General features: G+C 37.0%; 1 protein-coding gene across 1 annotated transcript; it reads left to right on the forward strand.

Annotated features, from left to right (window-relative positions):
- Positions 1-11,231: 11,231 nt before the first annotated feature.
- On the forward strand, positions 11,232-12,960 carry LOC137833475 (lysine-rich arabinogalactan protein 19-like). Its single transcript, XM_068641822.1, has 3 exons — positions 11,232-11,372; positions 12,365-12,382; positions 12,556-12,960. Exons 1-3 carry the CDS (start codon positions 11,232-11,234, stop codon positions 12,958-12,960), a joined length of 564 nt encoding a protein of 187 aa, XP_068497923.1.
- Positions 12,961-25,197: the final 12,237 nt, after the last annotated feature.

A 25,197-nucleotide genomic window follows, 5' to 3' on the forward strand; every position in this document is an offset into this window, starting at 1 on the left:
TTTAAAAGAGTATATTCTAGATTACAAAATTTAGAAAGATATTTTCAAATTTAAAAATATCTTCTAAATTTTATAATTCAAAAATATTTTTTAAATTTTATAATTTAAAAGATATTTTTTTAAAGAAACTTTATAGATTATAGTATTTGGGAAGGATTTACAATGGACAAATACCTTCCCAATTCTCCAGATTCTATAATTTAGAGTTTTTTTACCATCTATTTCAAAATGAAAAATATTAATATAACAAAGAATATTTTAGCATTTTAAGAAATACTAGGTGCTCAGAAAGTTATGGAATTACGTAAACAAACAATCAATTATTTGTGGTGGTCCAGTATTTATAGATTGTTCAAATTATATACATATTTTTCAGACAATTTTTTTTCCTAATAATTACTGTTGTAGTGAATAATTGAGACACATAGAAAGAGTTGAAGAGTTCTATCTGCACCAAAATACTCTGATTGGAAACATAAAATAAATATATTCTCTCTGTTCTCCATCGAACAAATAGAAATTATATTACTTTTGGATAAATTTAATCATTTTTTAGCATGATCTAATTAAGTTCAATTCGAGCATAATCCAAAAAAAATAAAAATATAAGACCTTGTTCATAAAGTTAAAATTGAATTGAATTTTTTTTATCTAATTTATTATGATTCCTCATTCACGTTAAATAGAGTAATTTATTAGTATCTTAAGTATACGAGAGCCATCCATACAAAACATAAAAATACATTTTTATCCTTCTTATGTCACTTTCATAGAATACTTTATGAATTATGTAATCTGAACACGTATTTGAAAAAAAACTTCCGGATTATATAATCCGGAAGCTAAAAAAGACTTCCGGATTACATAATCCAGAAACTAATCATGCATATGGAAAATGCTTAAGGATTATGTAATCCAGAAACTAATTACGAATTTGGAAAAAGACTTTCAAATTACATAATCTAAAATATTACAGGGGTATTTTTGGAAATATAAAAATTTATGGAGGTGAGAAAAAAATATATGGAGGTGCAGGAAGAAACAGCCAACACATAAAATATAATTTAATGTCCATCCAATAACAAACACTACAAGAAAATCATTAAATAAAAATTAATTATAGAAATAAAAAATAATTAGTTGCTACATTAATAAAATTAAATACTATTTTAGAGAAAAAAAATTATTAGTATCTAAATAAGTTTCTATTATTGATAAATAATTTCTAAATTAGTATTTAATTAATTATCTAAGTTTTATCTACCAATTATTTAAATAATTGGTAGCTAAAACTTAGGTAGCTAATTAGATACCAATTTAAAAATTATTTATTAATAATAGAAACTAATTTAGATATCAATATTTTTTTTAAAAATCTTTAAAAAATATCTAAATTAATCAATATAAAAACTAGTATTTTTTTAAAAATTTAATTTATATTTAATTATTTTCTAGTAAAATATTCTTTCCATCTTTATATGTTTTTCTATAACTTTTAAATTCATTAAGTAAGTGAAAGATAATTTTTTTTCTTGTCACTATTACTTCTAAATTCATTGAACTATAGTTAAAAGGATTACATAAATTGGTTAAGCATATCGTATGGATTATATATAAATTTTTAACATGTTTTTAAAGGATAAATTTTTAAACTCTCATGTAACTATTCTCTAAAAACTTGTACCAGTTTTAACACAATTTTCATAAAAAATAGAAGTGATTAATTATTCCAAAAGTAATTTTAAAGAGTATTTTTTCATCTATATACTTTATTTATTTTTAATGTTTTAAAAATATTTTATAAGTTATTCTTATATTATTAATGATGAATTAGAAGTTAATTCTTCTCACATAACTACTAATAACAAGTTAAAGAGGTTTTAACAATGTTAGACACAACTATTAATATTTGAAAATTTTGAGTGGACAGAAAAGTGAATAATTTGGTCCTAACATAATTTATTTTATAAAAAGTGAGCACCAATGAATCTTCCAAAATCACTTACTTGAAATAACATAAACTATTATACAATTAATTGATGGAAAATAATAGTTAAACAAAAATCTTACACAGAAAACTTTTCTGAGGAAAAAAAAAACTTACCCAGAAATAATATGAAAAATGTATTTTCAGAAGTTTAACCTATAGAAAAATTTAGCTACCTTTCCAAAATCTGAACATTATGCTGTCACTGTCTCATAGCTAAATTAGGCTATTTCTGAACCTTTCATATGAGGCAAGTGGCAGAGTGTCTTCAAAGCTTCAAACAAATATCTGATAGCAACTTGCAAGCCAATTAATTTCAAACTACAAATGGAATCTGTATTCAATCCAAACATTACAAAACAATCATTTTTTTTTGTCACAGGTGAAAAAGAGGATTCTGTTTAGAGATAGTTTAGTGCAAGCATAAAGTTTCAATTTTTATTTTAATAATTTTTATATATTATATATTATATATTAAAAGAAGTAAATTTAAATCCAATTTATTAATATATTGAGGTGGGCGAGATGTGTATAGTGATATCTAATATAAAAATATTATTATAAAAAATCCAATTTATTAATACAAAATTATAATTTATTAAAACAAAGTCAGGTTTGTAAAATCACTAACATAAACCTGAAATAAAAACCGATTTTAGAGACAAAAAATAATTAGTTGTTATAATAACTAAATTAGAGATCATTTTACAAATTAAAAAAAAAAATGATTTCTAAATTAGTTTTTATTATTATTAAATGATTTCTAAATTAGTATCTAATAGCAACTAAGGTTTTAACTATCAATTATTTAGTTTCTAAATTTGGTAGCAAAAATCTCTAAGTTGCTAATTAGATACCAATTTAGAAACCATTTAACAATAGTAGAAACTAATTTAGAAACCAAATTTTTTTTAATCTATAAAATGGTATCTAATTTAGTCATTATAACAACTAATTATTTCATGTTTTCTTGTAGTGAATGATGATTTTTATTTATATATTGTAATTTATATTGTAACAATTATTAAATAACAACTAATTTTAAAAATAAAGAAATTAATTATTATATTAACTTAGTTAGATACTATTTTATAAATTTAAAAATTATTAATAAATAAAGTAATTTTTATTATTAATAAAAATTTATAAATTAATATTAAACATTAGTTATTAATATTTTAACTATTAATTATTTTAAATTTAAATTTAATCTTTATATGAACTAATTTAAAATATAAAATAACTAGTTCATACAAAAGTTAATTTAAAATTTAAAATAATTAATAACAAAAATATTAATAATTAATGTTTCATATTAATTTAAAATTGTTATTAATAATAAAAACTATAAATTACAATAATTTTTAATTTATAATACAATGTCTAACTTAATCAATATAAAAATATTTTTTTAAAATTAATTTCTATTTTAATGATTTTTTATAATGATAATTTTATCTTTGTTAATGTGAAGGGTTAAAAACATAAAAAAGGTGTTTGAAATTACCTTCAAGTCAGACTCTTATTTTCAACTATTTAACGTGGGTATTTGATACAATTAGTGATAATGAGATTCAAAGCGAGTCTTTTTTGAATTGCAAATCCAGATTTAAATAAAATCTGATAATTTTTTTACTTAAAATACATTTTTCACACTCATCATACATAATAGATATAATTATAACTAACAACAAAATCTTCCTAAACAAAATAATAAAATATAAACTAATTTTAAAGATAAAAAATAATTAGTTGCTATAGTGATTAAATTAGAAACTATTTTAAAAACTAAAAATACTTTTGATTTATAAATTGGTATCTAATTAGCTACCAAAGTTTTTGTTACCAAATTTAGAATCTAAATAATTGGTAGTTAAAACTTTGATAACTAATTAGATACCAATCTATAAACTATTTAATAATAATAGAAACTAATTTATAAATCAAAATTTTTTTAGTTTATAAAATGACCTCTAATTTAATCACTATAGTAAATAATTATTTTTGGTTTTTAAAATTAGTTTTTATTTCATGATTTTTTGTAGTGCTATATACAAAATTTGAATCTTATTATTGTGAGATAATTTTTTTTGTCTTATTAGCTGGATCAAGTTTGATTACTGTAATTACTAGACGAATCCAATGATTGAACATATATTTTAAGTGTAGGAAGTAAAATAATGTTTATTATGATCTAAACTAAAATGGTATGGTGAAAGAAGGAAAGTTGGAGGGTGAAAGTTGAAGTAGTAAACGATGGAGAGAATGATGCAGACTAGCATTAAGAAAGCAAGGAGGAAGATATTTTGGGTGGAAGAAAGGCATTTTAGGAAAAGAGATAAGAGATTAGAAGAGAGGGTTTTGGGTGGGAGAGAAAGAGAGAAGAAGAGATAAGAAGATTGAGATTAATAGGTGTTGCATTGTCATATATAACATAACATATCAATTTCTGCATGTCTTTGTCCTAATAAAGATATCTGCATGTGTCCACCCTTCACTGTGTTTTCCTCAACCTTTTCAATTCCTTTCTCTTCTCATGCCTTACTTTATTAATTGCTTTTATCATTCTATTTGCATCTCCTTCTCCATCCACAGATCATTTCCTATCTCTTTCAATTTTTTTTTAAATACATTTCTCACTGCTAATCTAAACCACAGATATATACATCTATATCACATATCCATATCTATTTATTATTCATCACTTAATTATGAACACAAGTTTATCTCAATTTATATCATCAAAACCAACCAATTATATTCATCTATCTATTCTCTCTCTCTCTCTCTCTCTGGTTGAAGGTCTTGGATTAGCTTTATGATTGAAAAAAATAGGTTAGGAAGTGTTAAAAGAGTCTCCTCTATGAGGTAGATTGGATATGATTTAATATTGTTTTTATAATCTTTAATACAAGAAACCTGTGAAAAGTGTGGAGGCAAGCATAGTATTTAGGTTTGTCAATTCCTATACATCCATTCTAGTACAACCTATAGTTTTTGCTGACTAATTTGTTGTGCTCACTCTCCAACTTACTTGCATTAATTTTATTAATATTTTATTATTGTATAGTGTTATTTTGTATATTGAATATGATTAAATAATTTTATCAATATCATACATTTATAGTTATAAATATAAATTTTTATTAAATGATTTATATTAGGGGTCACAATGTGGGCTGATTCATCCCAGATAGACTGTCTCGTGTTTGGTCCGCAAAATGCGGAATATTGGGTTAATCCATCTCGTGCAAGGAGTACATACTCATTTCACTGGTTCACCCTGTATAAGAGGTAACATGCGGGTCTGCCGACCAATCCGCATAAAAAATTAAATTAATATTTTATTAATTATAAAAAAAAACCTATTTCTGCTGTTAAAAAAATAAAATTTTATTCCGGTTTCAATTCATTAAATTAAGATAAAAAAATATAAAGAAATTCAAGTATGAAAATTGTTAAAAGGCTTGATTAAAAATAATTAAAATTTTGTTTTACATTTATTCTCCCTCTGTATGTATGTAAACATATTAGATATCTTGTAAAAGTTTTACTAAAAAATATTTTAATAAAATATTTTTTTTTATATTATTTTTATTAACAAATTTTAAATATATGACTTTAATCCACAATTACTCTTAATATTAACTTCTTTAGATGACTAAAATAAAACATTCTTCTTTTTAGTACATTAAATTAATTTTTAAAAATAAAATAAATGTCACTACAATAATAATGGGCGAGAGTGAGGTATAATTTTTTTTAGATAAAATAAATAATTGTTTTTAATTTATATAGGCTAGCAAGCCAACCCGCCTATGCGGAATGAACCTAAGTGGTCAATGTGCTACATTAGTGAGTGTGCCTCAGATTGTCATCCCTAATTCATATTTTAATATAATTTTTTTATAGTACAATTATTTATTTACATAGAATGAAAATAATAATACATATTTAGAGGAAAAAATAACCAATATTTCAAAGTATGGAAATGATAACCCAGTATGTCATAGGATAACACAAAATTCTTATGGTCGTGGGAGAGTGAGACAAGAAAATTGCATGAATTAGTTAGTAGCAAATATGCAAGTTGAAAGAGCAAGGAGAGTTAGATGATAGGGTGTAGACACACTTCTTTTGTTAAATGTTTTTTTTTTTTAGTTATGGAGAAGTCATAATATGTGTGATGTAATAAGGTTGAAATATCCTTTAAATACTCCATATTTATTTATTCATTCTTTTACTTGTATAAATAGTAAATTATCCGTCTTTAATTTTTTGATAATTGTTATACTTGTAAATCTTTATTTTTATTACAAGATATTAAAATTCGAGATTATAAAAATTATAGATTTATAGATAACCCAAATAATAGAGTAGGTTAAAATGAAACAAATCACATTAACAAGCCTACTTGTTCCATTTAAGAAAAACAAGGTTAAGATGAATTTAGACTTTTTTTTAATATCAACTTTAAAAATAATTATATTCAAGTATAATAATATCAAATAATAATAATAATAATAATAATCATTTAAATATTTATTACCAATATTTTAAAAATTAGACCGGTTAAAATTCTAATTTAATATGCATTTATCGAATCGGTGTTTAAATCTAGGAATAAAGTCAACACATACGGGTCTCACCAATCCTAATTTCTCAATTCGGGCAAATAAACATAGTAATATTTTAAATATTTTGTATATGAGTTGAAATATTTATTAAATATTTCGTTTACTTTTAGGGGAAAAAAAATTAAAATAACATCTAAATAGTATCTATTTAAAAAAAAAATAAATCTAAACTTATTATGTAACAGCTCACCCATTTGAGACCAAATTTATTATTCGTATGAATCATATATATTTTCCAGTTAAATTGATTTATTTGGTCTGATTACAGCATAGGTTATTACTTATTGAGTGTTTTTTTTTGTCTTGTTAAAGAATTTTTTTATATTTTATAATTTAAAGGTTAATATAAATCAATTTAATGATGTAATTAATACAAAAGTAAAGGAAAAAGAGTTATAATAATGTATTATATAAATTGTATAATTAAAGAAATATGGCTTATAAATATCTTATAGCTTTGGGTTTATATAGTGAGCGTATGCAAATTTGCTTTCTATACTTAAGTTTTTGTAATACAACCAATATCTTTCGTTGTCCATTTGTATAAATGCGAATAATCGTTTTCACACAATGGAGATATTGTTTAAACACAAAAATGTGTATAATTTTACTTCATATTCTTAAACTATTTTTAGTCAAAAATTATATGCAGCAATGCTAATTTGTGGTTCTAAGGCACACATAATTGTGATACCAAGCTAAAAATAAATCTATTGTTTTTATAAATTGTATGAAAGTCTTTGAAAAATAAATAATTATTTGTCCAAAATAATATTTTCAAACATGAACGCTAATATAACAACGTTGTCTTTACATTATCTGAATATTCCAAAAGTAATGCATTTTAGAAATATTGTGTGAAATTATTTTACTTAAGTAAACGCTTTTAATGACATTAAGAACATGATTTTTATTCTTGCATTAATTTACAGAAAAAAAACTCCATCTTTTATCAACTCTATTTTTCCTTAAAACTCGTCTTTTTGGAGTAACATGTATGTGTGAATAATTCTTTAAACTGATTTTAAAAAAATAAAGACTAATATAAACTGTTTTTGTAAAATTGTTGTTGATCTAAAAAAAAAAGAAATAAAGCATTTTTTTTAGTGTTTATACGCCATAAATTCAAAAATGAGCGTTTTCTCTATTTTAAAGAAAAAATTGCGTTCACCAAAAATGCAATATAATATAAAAGTAATTATATAACATTTTTTATAAAAAAAAATAGCAACTGTAAATTCATAATCAGAGAAGCAGTGCAATTATCTTTTGATTAGAGACCAATTGAAGAGTGAACGAGCATTAAAAATAATCCATTTTAAATACATTTACTAAATAAGTTAAATCATTATAAACTTATTTGATTATTATTATTTTTTTAAATAACTTTTTAACGTTTTTAATTTAAGGTTGATAAATCAATTTCCAAAAGAATATAAACAATTTCAAATCCATATAATATTTTATGAAGATCAAACTAAATCTTTAAATAAAAAACAATATGTCAGTAAATAAATCTGACTTAGAGTTGACCTTTTAAAAATAAATCAGATTTGTTTAACATAGAGTAGATTTACTCTAAGCCCGGTATAAATTATCATATATTTTTATGAAGTTGGTTCAAGTGAAATTAAACTTAATTTTAAAAAATAAATTTAGATTTTTTAGATAAAAATAGTTACGATAAAATATTTTATCAACGGTGATTAACAAAAAAAAAATTGAATTGATATTAATTATTAGTAGTAAAAAAATTAAGGAATAGCCTCTAAATATCTATAAAATTAAATATTATAATGATGATTGGAGATGAAAATGACACCTTCCTAACACGTTTAGGAGAATCCATCAAATTTGACCTATTAATTAAAACAATGGCTGACAATACCCTACCGTTTTAAGGCACTCCACAGTACAGGGACATTACAGTTTGAGCACTCACCATGGAGGAGAAATCATTGTCCTCGTAGAAAGGGTAACTTGAAGTCATTTCAATTTTTATTTTTATTTTTTTAACTGGTATACATAATTAATAAAATATAAAAACAAAAAAACATTGCAGCCTTTAATATTTTATAATGTGAGGATTATCTCTGTTGATTTTTTACAGGTCTCTTCAAACTAAGTACTTATTCAAAGTTTATTAATTTAGTTCTGATTAAACTACTACTAATACTAATAATAATATATACTTTTAAGGATTCCCTCTTAAATGTTATTTTATTTTATCTCAGTTTTATCTTGATATTTATATTTTATTTTATTATTTTAAAAATATATGAGAGAAAATATTTATTATTTTGTATTTTTTTTTATTTTTAAAAACTAAATTTTGAATTTTAAAAACTAAATTTTAAATTTTAAAAACTAAAATTTGAATTTTAAATTTTAAATTTTGAATTATGAATTATGAATTATGAAGTAATTGTAAACATAATTCAAAATGTTTTTCTTCTTTACTTTAAAAAACGAATATTATGTTAACATAATTCCAAATGCAGTTAGGGATTTGTGAGTTATTCAACCAAATATTTTTTTTAAGTCTAATTTTTTTCTTCAATGGTTCAGAAAAACCACTCACTTACATATAATTTTTTCAATTCACGTTGGATTCAAGGAGCAGACTCTTTTCCTCAAGATTGTAACTGTGTGTAATGATGTAAGAAGAAGATAGTTTCATGCTTTCAACAAAAAAAACTCTTTCATTCTTCTTAGGTATCCCTACAAGAAAATCATTGAATAAAAACTAATTTTAAAAACAAAAAAGAATTAGTTTTTTATAGTGACTAAATTAGAGACCATTTTAGAGACTAAAATAATTTTTGGTTTCTAAATCAGTTTCTATTACTATTAAATAGTTCCTAAATTTGTATCTAATTAGCTACCAATGTTTGATATACTAATTATCTATATTATAAATTTGGTAGCAAAAATCTTGGTAACTAATTAGATACCAATTTAGAAACTATTTAACAACAATAAAAATTAATTTAGAAACCAAATTTTTTTTTAGTCTCTAACCTGGTCTCTAATTTAGTCACTATAACAACTAATTATTTTTTGTCTCTAAAATTGGCTTATGATCCTGCCTGTTGACCAGGACGCAAGAACCTTGCCTCGTCAAATCTGGATCGACTCTGCGCCGTGTTAGCTTTGGTCCTTCGCCTTGATTCACCTCAAGAACCTACAAAAGACAGAACGGCGCCGCTGCGGCCGATCACGTTCCGACGCCTAAGTCAGCGACTGAACCACCAAAATACTAAGAGAAAACTAAGAACAGGAACCGTGCAAAATTCTCTCTCAGCGTACTCAAGTTCTCGCAAGCGTAAAAGAAGTGTTCTAAAACACGCGTACCTCAGAAGTTCGTTAGAATCTCTTATATACCTGTGCACTTTCTCTCTCCTGACAGTTACACATCTGGACACATGGCTCGCATCCAGCTGTACACGTGTCACCATCTGGAGCATCCTTGACTTGGGCGCCACTTCTTACTCTTCAGGCTTTTGGCTAAGTTACTTATGCATGAAACAACTCAGCGCATAGCTGCCTTGGAGCGTGATCTCTTCTGCGTGGCGAGTACGGGTGCCTTCATACACACCTTCCCTGTGGTCTCGCCGGCCGCCTTCATGATCTACTTCACTTGCTTCATCGGGCATGTTCAGGTAAGCTGTTCCCCGACCTCAACCTTTGGCTAGCTAGGGAATGACTATCTGACGACTTTATCCTCTGCTTCGAAAGCCTGGAACAAGCTTCCATGATCTTTCGGCGATGTCCTTCTTTCGGCGATCTCTGACTACTAGGTCGTCTGGGTTCGCATCCGGCGACTTCATCTCAAACCCGGTGACCGCCGGGTTAGGTATGCTAGAGACCTGAGCCCGCCAACTTAAGGACTGGCGACTACACGAGCCCCCCGACTTTCTTCCCTTCTGCCAGCCATGGGCCCTGCTTAACACGCCTACATAATAGTTTGCTGCCACGTCATCACTTCCGACTACCTGGGCGGTACACAAGCCCCCCAGTCTTAAGCGAAGACTTGTCCAGCGAAAAGACTAAGTGGTCACGTCACTGCCGATCTACGTGGCGCTGGCGCAGAATTCCAAACGTTCGTACCTTCTGCTTTTCTGACGCTCCACCAAACACCTTTCCAATCGCTCGACACGTGGCTTCATCGACGGTCATCTTTAGCTGTCGTTTGCGCTTCCAAAAACGTTTGGAAAACCCTTAAACCCTTTTCATTTTTACTATTTCATCATCTTTCTGCCTTCTCAAAACGCTCTAAGTCTTCTCTGCAAACCCACGACGCTCTTCGACTCCCTCAATCCCCAACTCCCTTCGACGCTCATTTGATCATCAAAAGGTACCTCTTTTACTTCCTCTGTTGATATTTGCTGCATTTTAACCGATTTGCATCATCCATTATCTGCCTGGTGCATACGCTGTGTGTTGTTTCTTCTTCTTCTCCCTTTTCGTAACTTAGGGCTTCGTCTTCCATTACTTTCGTCACAACGAACTTTCGTTCGTTCGTTTTTCATCCTTCGTCCACAATCGAGTCGACCTCTACAACCTTCGCTCATCTTTCTTTTCCTTTTTCCTTTGCAGTTCCCGCGATGGCTCGTACAAAGACCATCGCGAATCCTCCTCCTTCGTCACGAAACCCTCCATCCCAAGCGCATAACCTACCGCGAGCATCTGGTGCTCCCTCTTCTCAAGCTGATAGGCCTGCAACCTCTCGCCCCAACCTTGCTCAGGCAACTCCACCAGTCGCCGGAGGAGCCTCCATCCCCACTCCAGACTACAAGAAGCTTTACCCATGGGCCACCTCAACTTTGCTGAAGGAGACTTCTTCAGTAAATTCTGCTCTGGCGGTGCTTTGATTGAAGAAAGGGGACGAACCCAACCTCTCGTTCCACAAGGAGCACGATGACAAACTGATGGTGCTGCCTTGCCCTCCTGACGTGCCGATCTGCGTGGATGACAAGGGGAACAACGGCGAGTTGTTCTGCTTCGTGTATACTACTCTCTTCAAGAAGGTGAAACTCAGGCTTCCCTTCACCCGTTTTGAACGAGAACTTTTAACCGAACTCAACATCGCCGTCGCCCAGCTCCATCTCAACAGCTGGGCATTCGTGCGGGCGTTCCAAATTATGTGCGCGCATTTGGGACTACCGGCCTCGGTAGACGTTTTCCTTTTCCTGTTCAAGGCCAAGAACCCTGGAGATCGCCTCTAGGTGAGTCTAAACGGAATTGCTGGGAGATCGATCATTTCTATCTTCCAGCAGTCTTACAAGGATTGGAAGGGAAAGTTCGTCCAGGTGCGTCAAAATGATCAAGACCCTTCGCTGCTCGACGACTTTCCCTTGTATTGGGTAAACAAGGGAAATAAGGACTCCAAGGAAAGCTTCAGAAGGCCAAGAAGTCCTGACAACATGGGCGAATTGGACAAGGACCTCTGCCTTTTCTGGAAGAGCGTGGCAGTCGCTAACATCACCTTTCCCACCTCTGCAATAATCACCTTCGAGTTCCTCGAGGGCCAACTCGAAGCTCACATAGGTTAGCACTTACCTCGACATTTAGGTTTTTGCCTTGTGCTGCATCTCTGTTATCTATTATTGGGCATCCTGTTTGTTGCGCACTAGACTTGGTTTTTATTTCCTGCACCATTTGTTTGTCTCATTTGCACACGTACTCATACATTTCACCTTTGCCTTTGCGCTTACTTGTGTATTTTTGCACTGTGCAGATCTCATGCTGGGCAAAGGCAAGTTAGCTGAATTGAGGGCGCTCGCCCGAATCCACAAACTGGCCTCGGGTTCTCAAATTGTGCCTAATTTGATGGTGGAGATTGCCGCTGCTCAGGGCAGATCGCCCCCTCAAGGCCCAGCTCCTCCAGAAGCACTGCCCGCCCCTCAATGAAAGAAACTCGTCTTAAAGAAACCAAAGAGGAAAACTCCTCAAGTGGTTCAAGAAGACGAGGATGAGGATGATGAGGCAACTGAGGACGACCTCATTACCAAAAGGAGAAGGGTGACACCTTCTTCACCACCTGCTCCACCTGCTCTCCCAACACCAACACCGCCCTCTCCCCCAGCTCCAACACCGCCAGTCCAAGCAGTACCCTTAGCAGCTGCACTTCCTGTGATTGAGGGCAACGAGCCCAACTTCATGGAGAACCCTCCGAGTGCCTCCACGCCATTCGTATCTGCTGGAGAGGGTCCTCCTTCAACTACCTCAATCGCTGAAGCTGCAGTAGGTGGGGATGAAGGCGCTCATCACTCGCCAATACTCATTACCGAGTCCCCCACGTCACCACCACGCCAGGAAGCCCAACCTCAATAACCAATTCAAGAGGGTGGTGGTGAGAGTCAGCACCAGGCTCCTCCAGCACCTCCTCCAACAGCGGCTGCAAGCCTTCCCCTCGCGGTCAAAGGAATCTGGGGGTCCTTCACGGCTAAGCTCAAAATGATGGCAGAGGACCTCCCCTCTATCATAACCAAAGCTGTGGAGAGCTCCAACAAAAAACTTCAGGATGATATCTCCACACTCGAAGAGGAGAATCGTCTGATAAGAATCGAGGCGGAAAAGCTGTCTTGCAACCTCATGATGGCGGAGATCGACCACTCAAGGGTGGAGGATGCCATGAGTGCCGAGCTAAGGGTCGCATGCAAGGAGACCTCCGATCTACGCTAGAAACTGCACCTCCTAGCTCAAGAGAAGATCGAGTTGGAGAGTAAGCTGGTTCCCTACCGTCTCAAGGTGGCTGACATGGAAGCATCAATAAAAGCGTATGCAGCCAAGGTAGAGAACCTTGAGAAAAGGTCGGTTGATCGGGAGGTTCTCCTAGGAAAGGTCGAAAAGAGAGATGACCCCGTGGCTGAGCTCACCGAAGCCAGAGAGGAGAATGCAAAGATCACTGCAGAGCTGGCCCAGGCGCGGGAGGAAAGCAAGAAGGTTGCTAAAGACCTCGCTCAGACTCGTAGGGAAACTGAAGAACTGAAGAAGCGAGCTGACGAGCTGAAGCAGCAAACCAAGGGGCTCAAGCAACAAAACGAAGAGCTTGAGCTGAGCTCCGCCCAAGTCCTCGCCGCTGGGTTCGACGCCGCCCTGGAGCAAGTCGCCTGCCAGTATCCCGAGCTCGACCTCTCCATGGTGTCAATATGTAATGAAGTGGTGGACGGGAAGATCGTGCCTTTTGAAGACTAGCTGCTTCCCTCCATCACTTATTTGCCTACTTTCTTTTGCACAATCCTTACTTGTAATCTTCCTTTCTTTGTATTTGAACTGATGCCACTTTTATCATAAATTTTCCTGCTCCTTCATATGGTCTCCCTGTTTGCTTTGCTTCTTCTTGTAAAAACCGCTTAAACGAATTTAACTTAGCGATTCTGCGGGCGCAACTGTTCACTTACTACTTCGAACTCGATCAAACTATCAACTTTTGAACGATAGCATTTTAATAACTTGTGAACTTAAGGCAACGAGCTTCAGCGTGAATCTACTTACTAAACAGCAAGTTTCAATCCAACTGATAGTTTAAGACATAGTTCACCTGATCTGCTCCATCAAAACGGACCCTTACTCTTGCCATCGCCTGAATCTCCTCTGATCGCCATCGGGTCCCGGTGATGTAAGCCTCCTTTTGCCTTCATAACTTGGCTATTGTCCCCTCATCTGGGGGTAGAGGCGCCTTTCAGATCCTTCTCTACCTCCCTGAGTTTCAGAACAATAAGCCGGATAGCTAAGCGTTCTCTTCGAACCTACCTTAGCTATCCTTTAAACTTCTTCCACCCTCCACACCGTACCTGAACTCGTTCGAGACGAGAAGGATTTTATCTTGCCTGAACTCGCTCGACGGCGAGAAGGACTTTATCTGATGCCTCTACTTTGCCCAGGGATTACATCTCCTCTTCCCTGGATGCACTGAGGACTTGCCTGTACACGCTCGTCGGCGAGGAGGTCTTTATCTCTTTCTCGCCTTAGGACGCGTGAGGGCGTTGAGGTCTTTTAAACGTTGCTGGTGCCTCCGATCGCCGAAAGACGATGAGGACTTTTAACTTTAACTGATGCCACCAATCGTCGAAAAGCGATGGGGACATAAAACTTTTAGAAAGCATGCAACGTAACTTCAAACTCGCCTTAAATCACATACGAGTGACAAGGTCTTTTTTTAAAACTTTCGTAACCACAACAAGCATGCAATCTAAAACACTTTAAACTTTGAAAAACTCTTCTTTATTGGGTGGCCTCATTAAAAACACTCCTTAGGAAAAAAAAAGTGCCCCCTTCAAACTGTTTTAACAGAAAGCTTGCAAACTCTTCGTGTTTGTTTTTACTTACAAAGCTTTTAACTGTAATATAACTTGAGGTGCGTGGCGTTCCAAGTGCGAGGAATCGCCCCTCCTTCCAATGTTTCTAAGCGGTAGGCGCCGTTCCTGAGCGCCTCGGTTATCCTGAACGGTCCCGTCCACTTAGGCGACAACTTGTTCTCCATCTCGTACTGGTGGGCCTTCCTCATTACCAGGTCGCCTTCTTTAAACTGCCTTGGCATCACCTTCGAGTTATACCTTCATTCAATCCTTCTTTTCACTGCCTCAGCCTTTACTCTTGCCTCCTCCCTGACCTCATACAGCAAATCCAGATTCAGCCTTCTTTCCTCGTTCGAGTCTTCCGCTACAAAGTTCTGGAATCTCGGCGAGCTCTCCTGGATTTCTACTAGAATCATTGCGTCGCATCCATAGACCAAGCTAAACGGGGTCTCATGGGTTCCTGACTGCTCGATGGTGTGGTACGCCCAAACTATACGGGGTACCTCCTCAGCCCACGATCCTTTGGCTTTCTCTAGTCTTCTCTTCAAGCCTCTTAGCAATACCCGATTGACGGACTCTACTTGGCCATTTGTCTGAGGGTGCTCGACGGATGCAAATACTTGTTGAATTCCCACCCCTTCGCACAGCTTCTTCAACAGGTGACTTGCAAACTGAGTCTCGTTGTCCGACACTAGGCGCTTAGGCACACCAAATCGGCACACGATATTCTTCCATACAAAGCTCTCGATCTTGTGTGCGGTGATCTAGGCCACTGGTTCTGCTTCAATCCACTTGGTGACATATTCAATAGCCACCACCAAGTACTTCATCTGCCTGATCGCCAATGGGAAAGGTCCCAGAATGTCGATCCCCCATGTATGAAACGGCCAAGGGCTGTAAATCGACTTCAACTCTTCGGGAGGCGCTTTGTGCCAATCGGCGTGCTGCTGACATTGCTTGCAACACTGCGCATACTTCTTGCAGTCATCCCTCATTGTTGGCCAGTAGTAACTTGCACGGAGGGTTCTTGCGGCCAGAGCTCGACCCCCGATGTGACTTCCGCATATCCATTCATGGAGCTTGACCATGATTCTTGTACATTTCTCTCCGTGCACACATTCCAGGAGTGGGTGTGTGAACCCAAACCTATACAACTCGCCATCAATCATTGTGAACTTGCTAGAGTTCTTCTTTATCTTCCTAGCCTCCGTCGGATCCAGCGGAAGAAGGCCATCTGCCAGACATCGCTGGTACTGTGTTATCCACGTGTCTGGCTCATGCGTAGCGCAGACCTGCATCATGTTCACCCTCTCTCCCAGACATGCTCTTATTCTCGGCGATCTCAAGGTCTCTTGAGTTAAAGACCTGTGACTCCTCGCCGCTTTCTCCGTCGACTTGCTTATTTGAAGGAGCAGGTGATCTGCTACAAATGCTCTAGGCGTCTTCAGAGTTTCTTGGATCACCGTCCTCTGCCTACCCCCCTTGCCTGAACTGGCGAGCTTAGCTAGCAAGTCAGCTCGGACATTCTGCTCTTTGGGCACATACACCACTTCAAAGGAGACAAATGAACTCTTCAGCTCCTGCACATACTCTAGGTAAGCCGCCATTTGTGGATCATTGGCCTGGAACTCGCCTGTTACTTGTCCCGTGACCAACAGCGACTCACTCTTAGCCATTAGCACCCTAGCTCCCATCTCCTTGGCCAGCAAGATTCCGACGATCAGCACCTCATACTTTGCTTGATTGTTGCTGGCTTTGAAGGCAAACCTCAGGGACTGCTCAATCAGCACACCGTTGGGCCCTTCCAAGATGACTCCAACACCGCTACCCTGCTGGTTCGACGATCCGTCCACCGAGAGTACCCACCGGAAATCATCCCCCTCAACTCGCGTTGATTCTGACGAGAGCTCGACCACGAAATCAGCGAAAATCTGCCCCTTGATCGGACCTCGGGGCTCATACCTGATATCGAACTCCGACAGCTCCACCGCCCACTTCACCATCCTTCCAGCTACATCGGGCTTCTTCAGAACCTTCTGGATGGGCAAGTCGGTCATCACCAGTATTGTAAAACTGTGAAAATAGTGGCGCAACCTCCTTGCCGAAAATACCACAGCCAGCGCGGCTTTCTCCAAGGCCTGATACCTCACCTCCGGGCCCTGCAACACTTTGCTGACGAAATAAATAGGCTTCTGAGCTTGGTCCTGGTATTGGGCGAGCACCGCACTCACCGCCCTCTCAGTTACAGCAAAATACAACCTGAGAGGGGTCCCCACCAACGGTTTACACAAAACCGACGGGCTCGCCAGGTACTCTTTAAGCTTGACGAAGGTCTCTTCACACTCCTTCGTCCAGGCAAACTTGTTGTTCCGCCTTAAACACTGAAAGTACGGATGACCCTTCTCTCCGCTAGCTGATACGAAACGAGACAGGGTGGCCATCCGACCTGTAAGTTGCTGCACCTCCTTCACGGTAGTCGGGCTCCTCATCACCAAGATGGCAGCACACTTATCAGGATTGACCTCTATTCCTCTTTCAGTCAAGAGGAATCCCAAGAACTTCCCCGCCTCCACGCCAAAAATGCATTTCTCGGAGTTCAGCTTCAACCTGAACTTGGCGATTGTGGTGAACAACTCCTCCAAGTCCGCAACGTGCTTGCTCTTCTTCGGCGAGGTCACGACCATGTCATCTACGTACGCTTGCACATTCCTCCCCAGCATTGGTGCAAGTACCCTATCCATCAACCTCTGGTACGTGGCCCCCGCGTTCTTCAGCCCGAAAGGCATCACCTTGTAGCAGTAGCATGACCTTTCAGTTATGAAGGCGGTCTTCTTTTCATCCATGGGATGTATCTTTATCTAGTTGTACCCCGAGAAGGCGTCCAGGAAGCTCAGCAACTTGCACCTGCAGCACTGTCCACCAGGGCGTCTATGCTTGGCAAAGGATACGAATCCTTTGGGCAAGCCTTGTTTAGGTCAGTGAAATCGACGCACATGCGCCATTTCCCATTGCTTTTCTTCACCAGCACGACATTGGCCAGCCACTCAGGGTACTGGACTTCCCTGATGTGGCCTGCGGCGAGGAGCTTCTGTGTTTCATCCCTGATCGCCTGCCTTCTCTCCTCGTTGAACTTCCTTCTTCTCTGTCGCACTAGTCTGACTTGGTTGTCCATTGCGAGATGGTGGCACAAGAAGTCGGGGTCGATTTCCGGCATGTCTGAAGCAGACCATGCGAAGGCATCCAGATGCCGCTCTATCACCTTGGCGATCTGGTCTTGGAGCTCAGCCTCCAAGGATCTTCCCAACTTGAATACCTTTTCCCCGATCTCCCTTTCGAGCCACTCCTCGACGAGTTTGGGTCTAGCTACCCTGGCGATCACCGCCCTGGCGATTCCCAGCTCCCTCGCTTCCTCTGGGCGGTTCCTCGCCTCTTCTTCCCGTTCGGCGTTCTCTCCCTCAGCCTCAGCATCCATCATGGCAACGTCGTCCCCGGCAGCCACCTCCATCGCTGCACCGACAACTCGCCATTCTGTTGGCTTGGGCTTCACATCGGGAGGCGGCGTTGTTGTGATGTAACTTACTGACCTCTTGTTTTTCAAGCTATTCTCATAGCATTTCTTTGCTTCCTTCTGGTCAGATTTGATGGTGATCACCACCCCTTCCATCGATGGCAACTTCACCTTCATGTGTCTGGTTGAAGGCACAGCTCCTATTCTGTTGAGTGTTGGTCTTCCCAACAGAATGTTATATGCTTAGGGAGCATTCACGATGAGGTACTTAATTTTCTCCGTCCTCGAGCCCGCCTCATCCGTGAATGTAGTTCTTAACTCTATATACCCCCTGACCTCCACCTGATCGCCAGCGAAACCATACAAGCACCCTCCATAGGGCCTCAGCTGGTCAAGGGGCAACTGCAACTGCGTGAAAGTCGGCCAGAACATCACATCTGCCGAGCTTCCTTGGTCCACCAGAACCCTGTGGACCTTCCTTCCCGCCGTAACAAGCGAGATGACTATTGGATCGTTGTCATGAGGCACAAGGTCCCTGAGATCTTCCCTTGTGAACGTGATGTCCACATCTGGCGAGTGGTCCTCGAACATGTCCACCGTCATCACAGACCTCGCATACTTCTTCCTCTGCGACGCGGTGCACCCACCACCCGAGAAACCTCCCGCGATGGTGTGAATCTCTCCGTGGGTGGGCATTTCGTGCTACTGAGCCTCACCACCCGCCTGTTGGGAGCTCGACGCGCCCCCGTTCTCCTGTCCAGCAGGTAATCGTTCAGGAAACCGCTCTTGACCAGGTCGTCGAGCTGGTATCCCAATGCCAAGCATGAGTCCACGGTGTGGCCAAAACCCTGGTGGAATCCGCACTAGGCGTCTGGCTTTGGTCCCAACACCTTGTCGCCCACCTTCTCGGGTGCCTTGAGCCTGGCTGCTATATTGGGGATGGCGATCAGGTCCGCCAGCCCCATGACAAACTTATGTTTTGGCGGGCGATTGTACTCCCTGGGGCGCCCTGGGCCCCTGCCCTTGTTTTTTCCTTGGGTCATAAGGATGGCGGGTCCTCTGATCCCTCTTGGCCGCCGCTGTCTCCAACACCCTCTGTGGCTGGATCCTGGTCTGGACACGTGGCCTAGCGGGGGCCACGCTCCCTCTCTTCTCGGCGACCTCACTTTCATTGGCGATGTGGGCCACCGCAAGTCGCCTAACCTCAGCAAACGTGGCGGGGTGAGCCCTGATCAACGCCTCGCAGAAAGGTCCCGGCAGCACGCCCTTTTTGAATGCGTAGACCAACATCTTTTTGTCCTTGGCCGGCAGGCGGACCATCTGCGCCCCAAAACAATTCAAGTAGTCCCTGAGGGACTCTCCCTGGTACTGCCTTATGTCGAACAGGTCATAAGACACCCTAGGTGGCGCCTTGTTCACTATGTACTACTCGACGAAAAGCTTTGAAAACTGCTGGAAATTGGTTATGTGACCGGTAGGCAGGCTCACGAACCATTCCAGCGCTGTTCCCTGGAGCGTGCTCACAAACATCTTGCAATACACAACATTCGAGCCTCCTGACAGCATCATCTGCGTGTGGAACGTGGTGAGATGCGCCTCAGGATCCTCCACGCCGGTGAAAGTAGCCTTCACGGGTACCACACTCGCAGGGATAGGCGTGTCTGTGATCGCCTGAGCAAATGGCATGGGGAAGACGCGAGGCGGCGTCGACGGTGCGACCTCTTCAGCGACTGGGCGCCCTCTCTGCTCCTGAAGAGTTTGGCGCAATTCCTCAGTCACTTTGCTGAGCTCTTCATTCCTGGCCTGAGAGGCGACTAGGTCCTCATGCATCCTTGCCTGCTCTATGCGCGAGGCTTCCACATTCGCCTGCAGGGCACGCATGATCTCCACCATCTGCGCCATAGTCATGGCGCCTTCAGCAACAACTGGCACGACTGGACTTGAACGGTTGCTTCTCATCTTTCTCATGAAAACTTAGCAGATCACAACGAGCGACGAACAAAACTTCCTTCAGCAACGATCGATCCAACAATCAATCGGTCAGAACTTCGCAAACTCCAAAGAACTTCAAGAACACAACCTCAACAGCAAAACCTTCACAGAAACTCACAACTTCACCGCAGACCACCGCTTCTCCACCAAAACCTCTGATTCACCGGTCGAAAATTCGAACGAACGTCGAAGCTTCGATTTCACCGATTAAAACTCGCGTAAACAGCGAAAAACCTCAACTCTCTGAACAAAACCTCGAACGATCGGTGAAAAGCACGAATCTACCGAACAAAGCTTGAATGAACGGCGGAAAATGGTTGCACCAGCACACAACCACACAGAAACTGCAAAAACTCCAAGAACTCACGCTGTGGATGGGAACAGGTTTTACACGGCCCCACGGTGGGCGCCTGATGATCCTACCTGTTGACCAGGACGCAAGAACCTTGCCTCGTCAAATCTGGATCGACTCTGCGCCGTGTTAGCTTCGGTCCTTCGCCTTGATTCACCTCAAGAACCTGCAAAAGACAGAACGGCGCCGCTGCGGCCGATCACGTTCCGACGCCCAAGTCAGCGACTGAACCACCAAAATACTAAGAGAAAACTAAGAACAGGAACCGTGCAAAATTCTCTCTCAGCGTACTCAAGTTCTCGCAAGCGTAAAAGAAGTGTTCTAAAACACGCGTACCTCAGAAGTTCGTTAGAATCTCTTATATACCTGTGCACTTTCTCTCTCCTGACAGTTACACATCTGGACACGTGGCTCGCATCCAGCTGTACACGTGTCACCATCTGGAGCATCCTTGACTTGGGCGTCACTTCTTACTCTTCAGGCTTTTGGCTAAGTTACTTATGCATGAAACAACTCAGCGTGGCGAGTACGGGTGCCTTCATACACACCTTCCCTGTGGTCTCGCCGGCCGCCTTCATGATCTACTTCACTTGCTTCATCGGGCATGTTCAGGTAAGCTGTTCCCCGACCTCAACCTTTGGCTAGCTAGGGAATGACTATCTAACGACTTTATCCTCTGCTTCGAAAGCCTGGGACAAGCTTCCATGATCTTTCGGCGATGTCCTTCTTTCGGCGATCTCTGACTACTAGGTCGTCTGGGTTCGCAACCGGCGACTTCATCTCAAACCCGGTGACCGCCGGGTTAGGTATGCTAGAGACCGGAGCCCGCCAACTTAAGGACTGGCGACTACACGAGCCCCCCGACTTTCTTCCCTTCTGCCAGCCATGGGCCCTGCTTAACACGCCTACATAATAGTTTGCTGCCACGTCATCACTTCCGACTACCTAGGCGGTACAACTTCTATTCAATGATTTCCTTGTAGTGTATGCACATTCTCTTCTTCACTTTACCTAACTTCTTTGTTACACTTTTTTATGATTATATATTATTTATGATTATATTTTTGTCTCTCATTTCTCCTCTCTTTTCTATGCAAATTTGTTCTTTCGTATCTTGTATCTTCGTGCACTTTTTTTCCTCTCTTCTTCATTCTCTCTAGGTGGATTTTCGTGTCAATATTTTACAAGTACACATCTGAATATTATGTGTAATTTTTTTGTTTTTGATCTATTCTCTTTCATTCTCTTTGAACTTTTACTTTTCTTTTACAGAGAATGAGAGAGAGAAAACAATGAAGATCACATATCGTTGTTGTCAGAACGATACCATACATCAACTGAATCGGCCCATGACCTCACAACGTCTCAACCTCATAAGTGAGCCAATGAAGCTTAACCAACCCTTCAACGCACCCTTCCTTTTCCTAATCTGGTCGGTCCACCTCCTTCAATCTCATCCAACTCAACCATGATCTCACAAAAGATTTGTATATTTATCATTGTTTTTTAAGACATTGTATTAATTATTTTATGTAAAATGCTAATTACTCAATATTAAATTTTCTTAACGTTTTAAATAAATGCTAAACCCTAAACTTATTATCTGTTAGTAAAAAAATGTATCCAAACACCAACTCCTGCTACAATAAAAAAAGAAAGAGGCGTAGAAGAGGTATAAATTAGATGTGGTAATCCCTAAGCACTCATAAACATAATACTATATATTATTTATCTTACAATATTATTTAAGGCATAAAATAAGATAATTTTGCTTTGTATAATTAGAAACCTTCTGCTTAAAACTTGTTAAATAACAGCTGGAAAAAATCTGCTATAAATGAAGTGTAAAGTAGATTCTAATTAAAAAAACATTTTATAATATAACTGAATATAAACAATCTATTAAAATGTTTGAATTCAATTCGTTTTCTCTTAAAAGACAGCAAAAGATAATAATGAAACAGGTGAGGGATTTATAGTGACAAATTAGTCAACAAAGTAAAATTTGAGAGTCGCAAAATTGTCAGCAACTGTATGGTAGCTAGTAGAAACATGCTTTGTGCCATGTTTTCATTTCATGTGTGAAACCAATCTGGAAAAGGTAGAGTTGTTAATTTTTTGTCACATGTAATTGGCTTAACATTATCAACACTTCGCCAGGTTTTCAAAATTAAAATGATTTTAACCATAATGTTATATCAATATATTTAACTTATACAAAGATGTTTAATTGGCACAATTGAAACCTAGATGATAAAAATCACATGTTTGTGATGTTTGAAGACCTAATCAACACAAAATTATGGTATATAAGAACTAAAAATGCAATTAAACATAAAGAAAGAGAAGAAGGTGATACAGATGTAATGTGATAAAAATACAAAAATCATAAAAAAGTAGTAAAATATTAGGGTTCAAGAAATTTAAGGTCTGTGGCCTACGTGAGACGTTGAAACATATGGTTTAATGCATGTAGCATGCTATTCTCCTCCCATGTTCTTACTGCACTGCTTCCAAAGAGATATGGTGCATGTTTGTTTGGGTGAAAATGGTGCATTATTATTTGGTTTCTTCTTCTGAAATACATTAATTGTTACCGAGTGACACTTCATTGGCCTTTTGTTTTTGTAAACTCTGTTTGTTTGGTTTGATCATATGCTCTCCCTTGTCCATGCTCTCTTGCTTCTCTTTGCTTCATTCCTCGACACAGATACACCCATACACATGAATTGTCACATCTTAGTATTTGCATCTAGATTTAGTTTTGCTCTTTTTTTTCTCTTATTGATGATTGATTTCTGTAAACAAGATTAATTTGATCTTGAAATTAATTGTTCTTACTATAAATGGAACAAGCCTCTCATTCATAACTAAGAAAGAAAAATGTTGGGATAAGAAAGAAAAATGTTGGAGATCCCACATCGACTAGAGATTAAAGCCTTTCATTATATATAAGTGGATGTAAACCTCAATCCTATGAGTCAGTTTTATGAGGTTGAGTTAGGCTTAAAGTCCACTTTGTAATATGGTATTTGAGCCATTTCGAGTCTATCCTAGCAAGTATTTGTTGGACCTATCGTGCCACCCGCTATCAGGCTGCTAGCGGACCACCCATAATATATATAGTCTAGAGATTAGAGTCTTTCACCATATATAAATGGTTGTAAATCTCCAACCCTATGAGTCGGTTTTATGACCTTGAATTAGGCTTAAAGTCCACTTTATAATAAAAAATAGAATTTGTATTTAGAATTTCGTTTTGATTTTTATATAAACATCTTTTAATAACAAAATTGTGATTTAGATTCTGAGTTTTAAAATTTACATATTAAATTATGTGATTGATGCAAATAATATTCAGATTTAAAAGAAAAAATACTTTATCTGAAAATCAATTTGTAATTTTTTTAAAATACAACATGCAAAGGTGAAAAGAAATCATTTTTTGAGGTTCATTACCTCTCTCAAGGATAATTAGGAGTTGCACCGGATCATCTTCCATTTTTTTATTCGTCAAACATATATCATATAACCTTCTTAATGAATCGTGAAAGATTTTGAGATCTCACACGTTTGTGTGAAGATTAAATACAATTTATATTATGAAAACATAAACACTTAACATAAGTTAAATTTATATGTTTTTTTCTTTAATTTGTTAAACTTTTTTCTTTTTCCAAATTATTTCGTGTTCTCTATAAAAATAAAGATGACGGAAAATGAAGAGTTATGTATAAAGTAATTTATATTTTTTGTTAACATTTTACTTTAAGTTTTTAGAGAGTTTGTTTTGTAAGTTCTTGCACATATGAATTTGGTTTACGTCCTATGTTTTTTTCTCTTATATTTATTTATTTTATAATAAATTATTTTATGTAATGACAAATGATTATTGAATTATAAAATGTTTGACTAGTTGAAATGTTACCAAGTGATACTCAATATGAAGTTTTAAAAAAAGTTAAATGTTTGAATATAATTAAATTTTAGTTTTTTCTCTTGATTTTTTTTCATTACTACAAATATTTATATTTTATAATTATCTTTAATAATTCTTATTTTTAACTTCAGAAACATCATTTTCACATAAAATTTAAATAATATATTAAAAAATTATTTAAACAAACACATTCAGATTATAATTGTATTAATTATTGGATTAATTTAAGTTTTTTACTACTGTTCTAAACACACTTCTGTTATGGTCACTTTAGAGAAAATTAAACATGTATATAAGCTTGACTTTATTTTTCATATATATATATATATATTTATATATAAGTAATTTTATAAAAAGTTTGAAACACTTCTTTATCTAGAGACATTATTTTTATTAAAAATTTAAGAGTCATGTTAGTAAAAATGAAAAGGTTGAACAATATATAGAAAAAAAACTCAAATTTATAAAATATTTTTGT

The sequence above is a fragment of the Phaseolus vulgaris genome, chromosome 6 (genome assembly GCF_000499845.2).
Source record: "Phaseolus vulgaris cultivar G19833 chromosome 6, P. vulgaris v2.0, whole genome shotgun sequence".
Classification (NCBI taxonomy): domain Eukaryota; kingdom Viridiplantae; phylum Streptophyta; class Magnoliopsida; order Fabales; family Fabaceae; genus Phaseolus; species Phaseolus vulgaris.